The sequence below is a fragment of the Osmerus eperlanus genome, chromosome 16, assembly GCF_963692335.1.
Source record: "Osmerus eperlanus chromosome 16, fOsmEpe2.1, whole genome shotgun sequence".
Classification (NCBI taxonomy): Eukaryota; Metazoa; Chordata; class Actinopteri; order Osmeriformes; family Osmeridae; genus Osmerus; species Osmerus eperlanus.
The window spans coordinates 5,934,004-5,946,874 of record NC_085033.1 but is presented as its reverse complement, the minus strand read 5'-3'; the positions used below and the strand labels follow the sequence as shown (position 1 = coordinate 5,946,874).

Sequence of the window (12,871 nt, the reverse complement as noted above, 5' to 3'; positions counted from 1 at the left end):
TTAATTCAATAACTCAACCTTGCCTGTGCCATACATTGCTCCTCCGCTTCCTCTTCTCCTGAGAGAACAAATGAGAGAGAGAGTTTAAGGGTTAACATGCTGGCCAGCTCCAGATCACACCACAGACAAAATGGACAAACTTATAACACATCTATTTGTTGCTGATCCATCTAGTTGACAGTATTTATTTGGAAATAACACTGTACAACACATGCTTACATTATAAAATACTAATATTTTGGTTACCAGTCAGTAATATGTTCCTCTTCAAATTCCAAAATTTGACTATGAAGTATTAAATATTTGGCATGACAGACTGCAAACAGAGTGCAGTTTACAAGTCAGTGTTCACCAGATGCTTCTCAGACCTCATACAATATAAAATGGGTGCCTCTGTGTATTTGAATTGAATCTGAGGCCACGAGACTCATTCTGTTGAAATAGGAGCTACTTAAGAATGGAGTCATTAGACTTTTTTCTCACCATTGGAGTAGTGGCTAGAGCTTCCTAGAACTGGAGCCATTAGATCCAGTCTGTTTTAATTAAGAGCAGCTAGTGTTGAAACTATTACACTCTTTCTCTCTATTGGGCCTAATTGAGAGCCTCTTCATAACAGAAAAAGCTTTTAAACTAATGAGACAGTATCGATTTTACGACCACAACTTGCCTCTAGCCACTAGTCATTTCTGTCCACTCCTGACCTGGCTGGCCCCTCATTGCTGCTAAGAAGTTTTGATTACCTTTGGAGATACAGTTGTCATCAGCACTGTGTGTGCGTGTGTGTGTGCGTGCATGTGTGTGTTCACAATAACCTGTGTAGCTGCTCTTAGCTTAACTGTCATTCCATCATTTTCTTTATCCGTAGTCTCATCATTTTTAATAGACTTTTTGTCTTGGGTAGTCTAAAAAGTGTTGTATGTATATATGTGTATTGGATTCTTGGAGTCTTACTTGGAGTTACAGGCTGATTTACATATATATATCATATTACATATGATAGCTAACCAGTGCATATTTCGGACAGAATTATGAACCAAGTGGTTGATTTGGGCATACCCGGGATTTAAGATCAAATTTGCTGTGGTTTCTAAAATGATTGTGTTGAAAAGCTATCCACCGTTTTAACTTGAACCTCTTAGTCATTTTATAACGACAAAATGGCTAGAAGAACAAAAGAACAAAAGCATTAATTGTCTTAGAGCTTTTGGTGCCCACTCCAGGTTACTAGAAGTACAAGTATTTTCAATATATCCCTGTTAAGAGGAATGTACTGTAGTGTTAATTCCTAGTTTCAGAATGCCCACACAGCACCATTTGTTAGTGTCTGTGTTTTTTCAGTGTAAACCGCAAAAGTGGACCAAATGCGTATGTATGTCTGTGTGTATTTATATGTTTCTATTTGGCTCCTGACACAGCACGATTCCTGTGTAGCTAACAGGTGTGTTTGTGTGTTTTGATGTGTGTGTGTGTGTGTGTGTGCTTACCCTTCACAGGTGGGCAAGGTGTGTGGGCCATCGGTGGAGAAGACCACTAGCAGCACACACCAAACTGGCCCCGGGGACACCATCACCTCCTCCACTGTGACCTCCTCCTCCTCCTCCTCCTCCTCCTCCTCTTCCCCCTCTTCCTCCTTTCCCCCTACATCCACGCCTCCCTCCCTGCCCCCTCCAGAGCAACTGATGGGACAGCTTACCAACTTCAGGAGGTAGGAGAGGAACGGCATCCCTCCAGCCCATCTCCCGAACCCCCCTAACCCCTGTTGTTTTTGTATGAGGTTGTGTTAGAGTTTACACTGGTGAGTGTGAGCGATGCCTTATAAGGGTGGGTGCTAGAGTTGTGAGTGAGGGTCATCGGGTCCCCCTTATCATCCTACCACATGATTAGGGTCATTTATCACTATGTTGAATGTTGCTATAGTAACCCTATTACCTTGGATGTCCTTGGATGTCATGTCAATCTGAGTTGCATCGTTAGCTGTTCCCTGACACACATTTTTAGATGGTAACTTAAATACTACCTCACTGATTTGTGTAGTGTTTTGTCTGTGTCGGGATTCACATTTTGAGGTGACGACTTGGCTATCAGACCCTACAGAACCATAATCCATGTCTAACATGGTGCTAGTCTTGCAGGCCAAATATGCTTCTGAATAGGTATATAGAATCACTGGGGATAGAGAGAAATTGATACAATTCTATTTTATTCTATTTTAATCATGAAATGGGATTGTAAAACAAATAACGCACGTGCATGACTCAACTTTCTGAAGTCATCAACTCACCTGAATCTCTCCTCCTCTTCCTCCCCTCAATATTGCCTTATCTTGCGACCCTTATTTTCCTACTTCTCTCTCTCTCTCTTTCTCTCTTCCCCCCCCCCTCTCTCTCTGTCTATGATCTCCCCTCATCATTCTGATTCCCCTTGCTTGCCTTGCCTCCCCTGCTTGCATCATTCTCCCCCTGGACTGTTACTCTTATCATGCCCAGCTCCTTGCCCCTGAAACCATCCAAGAACCATAATCCTAGAAGTCTGAAAAAGATCTCTAGGTAAGCATGGAACCCTCGGGAATGTCTGTCCTTTTGTCTGTCTGTCTGTCTGCCTGTGTGTCTGTCCTTTTGTCTGTCTGTCTGTCTGCCTATGTGTCTGTCCTTTTGTCTGTCTGTCTGTCTGCCTGTGTGTCTGTCCTTTTGTCTGTCTGTCTGTCTGCCTGTGTGTCTGTCCTTTTGTCAGTCTGTCTGTCTGCCCTTTTGTCTGTCTGTCTGTCTGTCTGTCTGTCTGGCTGTCTTTCTGTGTGTCTTCCTGTCTGTTTACATGTCTGTCCTTATTTCTGTCTGTCTGCCTGCCTGCATGCCTCTCAGTCTTTGTGCCACTGTCTGCCTGTCTCTCTGTCTTCCTACCTTTCTGACTGACTGCCAGCCAGACAGCCTGCCTGTCTGTTTGTTAGTCTGTTTATCCCTCCGTCTGTCTCTGTCTTTCTTTGTAACATTTGTGTCATCAGTAGATAGGCAATGATATGTCTTAACAAATGTGTGAGTCTGTGTGTGTTCCCTTGTGACCATGATTGTGCTTTCTCTGACGGCCTGGCCACATGACATTAGGGGACAGCTCTGAATGATGGGGCCTTTCTGCGTGGCCCTGTTTGGCTCCTCCCATGCAGCTCCTCTCGGTTGCCTGTGTGGCCACAATGTTTTCCTGTTTAGATGCCAAGACTCTTTAATTGGTTACATTATTTTGATCAAGAACATGTGTTTGCTGATGGCTTGAACTACGAGCAACCTCCACACACGTTCTATTTACAAGAGTTGTGCCGAATTACAAATAGAATACAAATACGATACAATGACATTCAGGTCTTTATTGAATCTCACGCTATGATGATGATGATATGTTCACAGTTCTTCATGTTTCCCACTCGCTTTCTCTTTTGCGCACTCTCTCTCTCTCTCTCTGTCTCTTTCTCTGTAGGGAGTTCCTGGTCTACATTAAGCGCTACAAGTCTGTGTTTGGCACCTTACCAGAGATGCTGTGCGAGGGAGAGATGGTGGTGGATGACTTCAACTGCTGGAGTGGAGATGGCGTGGTGGAGAGGTGAGATAGGAGGAGGAAGACTGGGGATGGGAGGGAATAGAGAGGGGTGAGATAGAGGGAAAGGTGGTGGATGACATGACCCGTTGACAGGAGGAGGGGAAGGGAGAATGGGTGGGGGAGACTGGAGAGGGGGATAAGACAATAGGATCATATATGAGTATATGAGTGGCTGTTTCAAATCAGCACTGGAATGAGGAAGTCATGAAAATCGTGTGTCTGCGTTGGATGTGGGACAACATGTCGCATGAACAGCCTTGCTTTGCTATTTCTTTCTATGTGTGTGTTGCAGATCCCTCTCTCTCTCTCTCTCTCTCTCTCTCTCTCTCTCTCTCTCTCTCTCTCTCTCTCTCTCTCTCTCTCTCTCTCTCTCTCTCTCTCCCCCCCATGGACCCCTCCATCTATCTTCTTCCCTCTTACTCCTTTATTTATGAGTGCTGATTTCTGGAGTCTATCCTGTTAGTGCTGTGTGGCCTCATCCATCTGACAGTAGTACTGGATCGTGTGTGTGTGTGTGTGCGCGCGTGTGTTTGAAATGTACTAGTTCAGGGAGGTCACAGTATACGAAGGGGAATCTGTAACTTATTTCCCTGCTGGAAGAGTTTCCTGAGCCTTTCAGAGCTCTTCCCACAAAGTTTGACAACACTGGGCTCCTTTCCTCTGACGCGGACAGCCCCTGTTCCTGGGCTTCCGTCACCATGGCAACCCCCATCTTGGCAGCGTGCAAGTCAGCCTCATCTTGTGTAGAGACAGAGAAACTGAGATATCTTCCCATGTCTCGAAGTCATTGTCTGATACACTATAGATGATGCTATAGATTACAGTTCATAAATGACAGTTATAAATGACAGTTGTTGTATATGGAGCTGCATCAGGCATATGAGCAGGCGCCTATGTCTCAGATGAGGGCCCTGTCTCCCTGGCTGGCAGTGGCCTTGTCAGGCCCTGATGGATGACAAGGTTTCTTCTCACCACAATACTATTGTTAACGTTTGGCAAAGTAGTCTCCTCTCCTCCTTTTCCTCCTTTTCTCCTCTCCCATTCCCTCCCTCCTGTTTCCCCCTATTCTCTCCTTCCCCTTCTCTTTTGTCCTCCTCTCTTCATCTCTCCTCAGTGTGTGCACAGTACATAAACGGGATTATGTGTGAGGGTGAGTGGACAGGACATAAAAGGAATTGCTTCAAGAGTGGCACGGTGCCCCTCATGTGCCCCTCGGTGCCCCTCTGTACCCCTGTTGGGGTAGTAGTGTGGAGAAGCCGGTGTTGGGGCAGGGGGGGGGGGGGATTGGCAGCATAATGGCTCATTGTAAAGGCAGCCTAGTGGGGCAGCCCTGTGGTGGGGACCCCCAAAGCCTGGAAAGGAAACAAAGCCCCTCCTATGAGGCAGCATGGGAAAGACCAGGATCCTGCTGCCTTCACCTCGCATGGGAAGGGAGGAGAGGAGAGGAGGAGGAGAGAAGGAGGAGAGAGGTTCTACCACAGGAGAAGGGAGCAGAGAAGCGAGGAGCCAGGTGCCAGGAGCCAGGCAGAGATAGACAGCAAACAGTAGACAGTTGAGAACAGTTCACTTATGTTCCCAGTATATAATAGGCAGACATTTCCCCCCTGTTGCCCCTTCTCAGGGGATCTGTTGTTTCCTGGAGTTGGCACACAGAGACTCTGTGGCCAAGGTAGGCTTTCCCAGAAATCAGCAGAACCCCCCCCCCACACACACACACACACACACACACACACACACACACACACACACAACACACGTACTGTACAAACACTATTCCATGTCACTCCACACACCATGTGTATCTCCATGTGTTCATCAACAGCTGGAGGAGACAGCTTGACATGGTGTGTGCAGGCACACATGGACAGCACACAAACATCCCCCCCACACACACAAACACACACACAATACTTAAAAACACACACGCACACACACACACACACACACAACACTGAAATGAAACATTTCAAAGGCGCAAGGGATTGAAATTCCTCTCACCATCTGATGACAGAGGGATTTGGGGTTGGGGTTATAGTATCCAAAACAAGGCATGTTTTAGTTTGTGAGATGTGAAATTTGGCCTGCGTGTATTCACACTGATTTGAGTGTACATAAATGTCTCACAAAGAGGTGAGAAACAACTTTATCTAAGCAGCTAAGGACCAAGAGTCACCCTGTTTATTAGATACGATCTGTGTGCGTGCGTGTGTGTGTGTGTGTGTGGGGGGGGGACATGTAAATGCATGCATGTGTTTATACTAGTGCTGTCAGTTAAACGCGTTATTAACGGCGTTACTGTAACGCAACCCCATTTTAACGGCGTCAATTTTTTTATCGCGAGATTAACGTTTTTTTGGCCTAGCAAGCGTTGTAGTTCTTTTCACATGCTTTTGCGACAACTAGTGACGTTTAGAAAAAACTACAACACCACACCGGATCTAGCTAGACCGGAAACAAAACAACAGGCACGCACTGCAAAAAATGCCATTCCAAAAATAAGTTAAATTTGATTTTAAACAAGATATTTTTGGCTTGTAGTAAGTCAAAAAAATCTGCTAATGGAACAAGTCAAAATAAGCTTGATAAGATTCTTAAAATAAGACAATATTTTCAATATAAGAGACCGCTTGAAATTAGCTTGAAAAACTCATTCTTAGATATATTTTGCTAGTATTGTGAAGTTTTGTGTCTCATAATAAGCATATGATGCTCAAAAATAGTATTTTCCCCCCAAAAGCTAAGTTCAAGTGCAAGCATTTTGAGACTTCCTGACTAGTATAGAGCTTTTTGTTCCATAATAAAATTCTCATTTCAAGCATATTTACCTTATCGTAAGCGCTTCTACTGTAATACTGTACTAGATTTAAGACATTCACCTACTTCTTAAAAGACAGAAAAAACTTGCAAGCCGGCTAAAGAGTAGTAGGGTAAAGTTACGTTTTGAGTGGTTGGCGAGCGCAAGACGCCCAAATGGAGGCAATAAGATTCTGAATGGAAGTTTACTTTTAAAAAGTTGCCAAATGGTTCCATTGCGAGTTAGCTATGACATTATGCGATTAATCGCAATTAAATATTTTAATCGTTTGACAGCACTAGTTTATACTGATAACAAGTAATATTATTGGTGCCCCCCCCCCCCCCATGTCAGGTACCCGAGCTGGTTCTGAAGTCGTGCAGCACTGTGGATAGACAATGAGAAATTGTGAGTGCTCCTGAATGCCGTACATTTTTAAAGGTTATGACAATCTTTTTGTTTATGGCTCAGCCATCTGGAATCTATTCCGGTTTTGAATGGGGAGGGCTGCACCAGTAAAAGCATTATGCCACGCTCCTCTTTCTCTTTCCCACTGTCTCTCACTCTCTTTGTCTATTTCTCTCTCTTTTTACCGTGTACATCTCTTTATGCCCCCGAAAATCATATACATCAGATGAAAGGATGAACAATTTACATATTTTTTCTCACAGACCTACGATCAAGATATTCTTTAATTTACAACCGTTTAAACCCAAGGTCTGAACCAAAAAGAGGCGCCCCGTGCCAGCTGTTCATGAGACTTTCATGTCATGTATCACCAACAGTAGCACACTGTTGGAACATTAGGGAGTAAAAACAACCAACATACAGATGACACTAAACAGAGATGATGAATCACTGAATTAGAAATATCTCTACATACAGTAGATGTTGTTCACCTATCCCTTTTCGCCCTCGCCGTCTCCACGTATAGCTACCCTCATTCTCTCAGCACCAGCCTTTGCGCCTCAATCCATCCCTCATTTTCTTTTGCCTCTAGTCTCTCTCTGATTCTATCTCTTTCCCAACACTAGAAAACTCTCTGCATGACCTTGTATGTGTGTGTCTGCTGAACTGGGACTGTTTGTGAAAGAGAGAGAAGAAAGTGTGTATTTAATTACTCACTGTGTGTGTTTGTATGTGTGTGTGTTTGTGTGTGAGATGGTTTGAGTGTTCATGTGTTTATGTACCGTGTTTAGTAACTGTGTGGGAGTTTGTTGTCGAGAATGTCTGTTTCTGCACTCTACACATATTTTATTTCTATGAGGAATAGTTAGTGGAGCAAAGATGTATGTGTTTGGATACTCATTCCATAGTTGAGCGATTGGGTAATTTCGGAACGTCTGAAAATCATGCATTTGTTCTTAATGAATGTGTGGAAAATGTTTACAAGGCCAACGTCTCCTGCCAGTTCTCTGCAAAGTACTTTTTTGTTAGAGAATGTTCAGAATGAGAAAATCAGTAATCAAGAATTACATTGAAATATAGAGTCACTTCGAATTGTCGAAGTGACTCTATATTTCAATGTAATTCTTGATTTGACACACTGTTCAGAACAGTTGGGTGGACAAAGAAGAAAAGGGCAATTGATGGATGAGGGTGAGTACAGTAGCTGTTGAAGGGTTCTCCCTCCCTCCCTCCTCCCACCCTCTCTTTCTCTCTCCCTCACTCTCTTTCTCTCTTTGTGATCTAATTGCCTTGATGAAGTTGTTTGGAGTGACCTCTGTTTGAGGCCTGTGGTTCCCAAACTGCCAGGCTGCCTAGGGTGCCAGCCAATACCATAATGTGTGTGTGTGTGTGCCTGTGCAAGAGCGCTGGAAAGCATGTATGTGTGGAAAGGGTTCTATGCTTGTGTGTGTATTTCTAAGAGAGTTTACTTTCAAATATGCATGTGTGAAGAATTCCATCAGGTGAATTCAAAAGGTATAACTAACGATTTTAGTGTTTGTGTGTCTACAGACAGTATATGTGCAGTGTGTGTGTGTGTGTGTGTGTGTGTGTATGTGTATGGATGCATGTCAGTTGTGGGTCTCTGATGGTCATTGTGGACCACTGTGGAGAGAACGAGACCTCCAAAATGTACCTTTTATACAAGACTTCCTGAATGCGCCTTGTCATAGGACAGACCACAACACAGCGCCTCTCTCTCCCTCTTTCATCTCTCTTTCTGTTACTGATTTAATGACTAATTACCAATGTAGCTGATATCTAGGCAGAGAGCATATATATCTAGACAGAGTGACAGAGCAAGCACAAGTCACAAGTAGAGTCTCTCTTCCTCTTTCTTCCTTTCTCTCCCAATTTTTCTGTCTCATCTCTCTCTCTCTCTCTCTCTCTCTCTCTCTCTCTCTCTCTCTCTCTCTCTCTCTCTCTCTCTCTCTCTCCCTCTCTCCCTGTCTCCCTGTCTCGCTGTCTGCTTTGACTACATCACTGAAACTGTGGATATATTTAATGTCTCCTTTGTGTTTGACTGTGGATGAACTTCAAAGGCGGAGCAAATCCTCTCTGAAACCTCTGCTTTGATCCAAACCTGCAGTGTGCGAGTGTAGCCCTGTCGCAGCCGGATTACTGCCGCTCACTGGACATTGCCACACTATTTTTGTGTGCCCTGTATGACACACACACACATATACACATACAGTACTCACATACACACAGACCCCAAGGTTTATTAAGTGCACACTGGTGTGAAAGAGGGAAGACAGAGGGTGATGGGGTCTTCTAGGACATACCCACCTCTGTCCAAACTACAAAAGTACAGTTCAGTACTCTAGTGTGTGTGTGTGTGTTTTTGGGTGTATGCGCATAGTAACCTGAGACCTTAGGGAAAACGTTCCAGGGATTCCGTGCGGGTTTGGAGAGGTGGGTGGCTGACTAGAGTGCCCCCCCCCCCCCCCGAGTTGCTCTGGGAATTTGGGTCCGCACGGAAGAACTAGGGTATGACGGTAAAGTCACAATCCCCCCCCCCCCCATCCCAACCTCCGACCCCCCCCTCCACACACGCACTCACAGAGATACGCTCACATAGAAATGCATGCATTCTCCCCAAAAACATCACAAAAACACCCAGACCCACGCACTTGCACATACATACACACATACACATATATACAGTATGTGCAAATGCACGAGTACACACAAGCACAAGTCTATGGACGGACCAACAGTCGAAGCCGGGGGAGCTTGAGAGAAGATGAGCCTTATAAAAAGTGATATGCACAGTATTGTGACTCATATGTTATAGTCTGTTGAAAAGTTAAGCAACCGGAACCCGCTCCAGCTCAATGCCCTTCTCCAACCCTAGTCCCAGCTCTAGTCCCAGCTCTAGTCCCAGCTCTAGTCCCAGCTCTAGTTCCAGCTCTAGTCCCAGCTCTAGTTCCAGCTCTAGTTCCAGGTCTAGTCCCAGCTCTAGTCCCAGCTCTAGTCCCAGCTCTAGTCCCAGCTCTAGTTCCAGCTCTAGTCCCAGGTCTAGTTCCAGCTCTAGTTCCAGCTCTAGTCCCAGCTCTAGTCCCAGCTCTAGTCCCAGCTCTAGTCCCAGGTCTAGTTCCAGCTCTAGTCCCAGGTCTAGTTCCAGCTCTAGTTCCAGCTCTAGTCCCAGGTCTAGTTCCAGCTCTAGTCCCAGGTCTAGTTCCAGCTCTAGTTCCAGCTCTAGTCCCAGCTCTAGTCCCAGCTCTAGTTCCAGGTCTAGTCCCAGCTCTAGTCCCAGGTCTAGTTCCAGCTCTAGTCCCAGCTCTAGTTCCAGCTCTAGTCCCAGCTCTAGTTCCAGCTCTAGTCCCAGCTCTAGTCCCAGCTCTAGTTCCAGCTCTAGTCCCAGGTCTAGTTCCAGCTCTAGTCCCAGGTCTAGTCCCAGCTCTAGTCCCAGCTCTAGTCCCAGCTCTAGTTCCAGGTCTAGTCCCAGCTCTAGTCCCAGGTCTAGTTCCAGCTCTAGTCCCAGCTCTAGTTCCAGCTCTAGTCCCAGCTCTAGTTCCAGGTCTAGTCCCAGCTCTAGTCCCAGGTCTAGTTCCAGCTCTAGTCCCAGCTCTAGTCCCAGGTCTAGTCCCAGCTCTAGTCCCAGGTCTAGTTCCAGCTCTAGTCCCAGCTCTAGTTCCAGCTCTAGTCCCAGCTCTAGTTCCAGGTCTAGTCCCAGCTCTAGTCCCAGGTCTAGTTCCAGCTCTAGTCCCAGCTCTAGTTCCAGCTCTAGTCCCAGCTCTAGTTCCAGGTCTAGTCCCAGGTCTAGTTCCAGCTCTAGTCCCAGCTCTAGTTCCAGCTCTAGTCCCAGCTCTAGTTCCAGGTCTAGTCCCAGCTCTAGTCCCAGCTCTAGTTCCAGCTCTAGTCCCAGCTCTAGTTCCAGCTCTAGTCCCAGCTCTAGTTCCAGCTCTAGTCCCAGCTCTAGTTCCAGCTCTAGTCCCAGCTCTAGTCCCAGCTCTAGTTCCAGCTCTAGTCCCAGCTCTAGTTCCAGCTCTAGTCCCAGCTCTAGTTCCAGCTCTAGTCCCAGCTCTAGTTCCAGCTCTAGTCCCAGCTCTAGTCCCAGCTCTAGTTCCAGCTCTAGTCCCAGGTCTAGTTCCAGCTCTAGTCCCAGGTCTAGTCCCAGCTCTAGTCCCAGCTCTAGTCCCAGCTCTAGTTCCAGGTCTAGTCCCAGCTCTAGTCCCAGGTCTAGTTCCAGCTCTAGTCCCAGCTCTAGTTCCAGCTCTAGTCCCAGCTCTAGTTCCAGGTCTAGTCCCAGCTCTAGTCCCAGGTCTAGTTCCAGCTCTAGTCCCAGCTCTAGTTCCAGGTCTAGTCCCAGCTCTAGTCCCAGGTCTAGTTCCAGCTCTAGTCCCAGCTCTAGTTCCAGCTCTAGTCCCAGCTCTAGTTCCAGGTCTAGTCCCAGCTCTAGTCCCAGGTCTAGTTCCAGCTCTAGTCCCAGCTCTAGTTCCAGCTCTAGTCCCAGCTCTAGTTCCAGGTCTAGTCCCAGCTCTAGTCCCAGGTCTAGTTCCAGCTCTAGTCCCAGCTCTAGTTCCAGCTCTAGTCCCAGCTCTAGTTCCAGGTCTAGTCCCAGCTCTAGTCCCAGCTCTAGTTCCAGCTCTAGTCCCAGCTCTAGTTCCAGCTCTAGTCCCAGCTCTAGTTCCAGCTCTAGTCCCAGCTCTAGTCCCAGCTCTAGTCCCAGCTCTAGTTCCAGCTCTAGTCCCAGCTCTAGTTCCAGCTCTAGTCCCAGCTCTAGTTCCAGCTCTAGTCCCAGCTCTAGTTCCAGCTCTAGTTCCAGCTCTAGTCCCAGCTCTAGTCCCAAAGCTTTAAAGTAAAGCCAGCCAGCTGCCCCACTGGTAGATATGAGCCTGGGCCTCGGTAAACACACAAGCATTTGGTTAACTTAAAACTAAGAAAGAGAGAGCGCAAGAGAGAGAGATTTGTATATTGAATGTTTTCTTTGGCACCATTTGAAAGATGCCAAATAAGTATTTGAGGGAGAGCGAGGAAGAGAGAGTTTGTGTGCATGTGTACGTCTATGTTCTTTACTGGGAAGTTGATATTTCTTATGCCAGATGAGGTACGTAGGTATGTCCATGCCACAGAGTAGACAGGGCAGGTAATGGGATATGTTGTCGTCAGTGCCCTAAGATCAGTGACATTTCACTAATGCAAATACTGACATAATTTACTTACATTTAATGTGGCTTGTGTATTTATGTAAAAAAAATATAAACACCTTCAGATGTATTTTATTAAACACTTTATTTCCTTATCTCTTCTCATTAATGTCAATATAATTCCCCCCAAAATAACAAATAAACGAAAATAATTTCAATTTCCGAAGTATTTTTAATATATTCATCTAAGCTCACAAAAACAATTATAAATATAAAATATAAATATGCCAATGTATTAGCTAGGTATTCACCACAAACAAAAAAATACCTTTATTTAAAGAATACTTTCACTTTGAATTATAAAAAAATTCACCTCCATGCTGATTATTTACACAGCCAATGTCTTAGATAATATAGGCTAAGGAGGTTTTTGCATTTAGAATCCATTGTTTTCCTTTGATTAACAATGACACTTCTTTGCATCATGTTGTCCATGACCTGTTATAACTAGCAAAAGTGTGGTTGGACTTGGGAATGACTCATCATGCAATTATTCCACCACATAATGAACACTGTACCAATGACTTTCGGGGAAATTATACTCGCAAATACCTACAGTATGTCTGTAAATGTTGCCAATTGTGTTCATTCATTTCATTTTCCCAGGTGCCTGTTGCGTTCGTACAATCAAGACAGACCATATAGTCATGTCACTAAGTAATCTGTGTGTGTGTTGGGGGGGGGGGGGGTGGTCTCAGTGTGAAACATTTGAGTTTTGCTCCCTTGTGTCCCTACAGCAGCTGACTGCGTATGCCCTTTAACCCCCTCACTCAACACCCTCACAGCCCCTAAACCCCACTCTGCCGTTGGGTGTGCATCTGTGGGAGTGCATGTGTCAGAGTGTGTGTGTCAGAGTGTGTGAGTGTGTGTGTCAGAGTGTGTGTGTGCATGT

The 12,871-nt window shown here is 45.5% G+C and overlaps 1 protein-coding gene across 2 annotated transcripts in view; it reads left to right on the top strand.

Moving 5' to 3' along the window:
- Positions 1-12,871, top strand: part of LOC134036635 (glypican-5-like) — a 66,672-nt gene that overhangs the window by 24,260 nt on the left and 29,541 nt on the right. Inside the window, exons 4-6 of one of the 2 annotated variants that reach the window (XM_062481636.1) lie at positions 1,494-1,705; positions 2,487-2,546; positions 3,466-3,588. In XM_062481636.1, coding sequence (XP_062337620.1) covers positions 1,494-1,705; positions 2,487-2,546; positions 3,466-3,588 — 395 coding nt within the window. The remainder of the gene's footprint in view (positions 1-1,493; positions 1,706-2,486; positions 2,547-3,465; positions 3,589-12,871) is intronic. The other variant, XM_062481637.1, reaches the window with a different exon arrangement.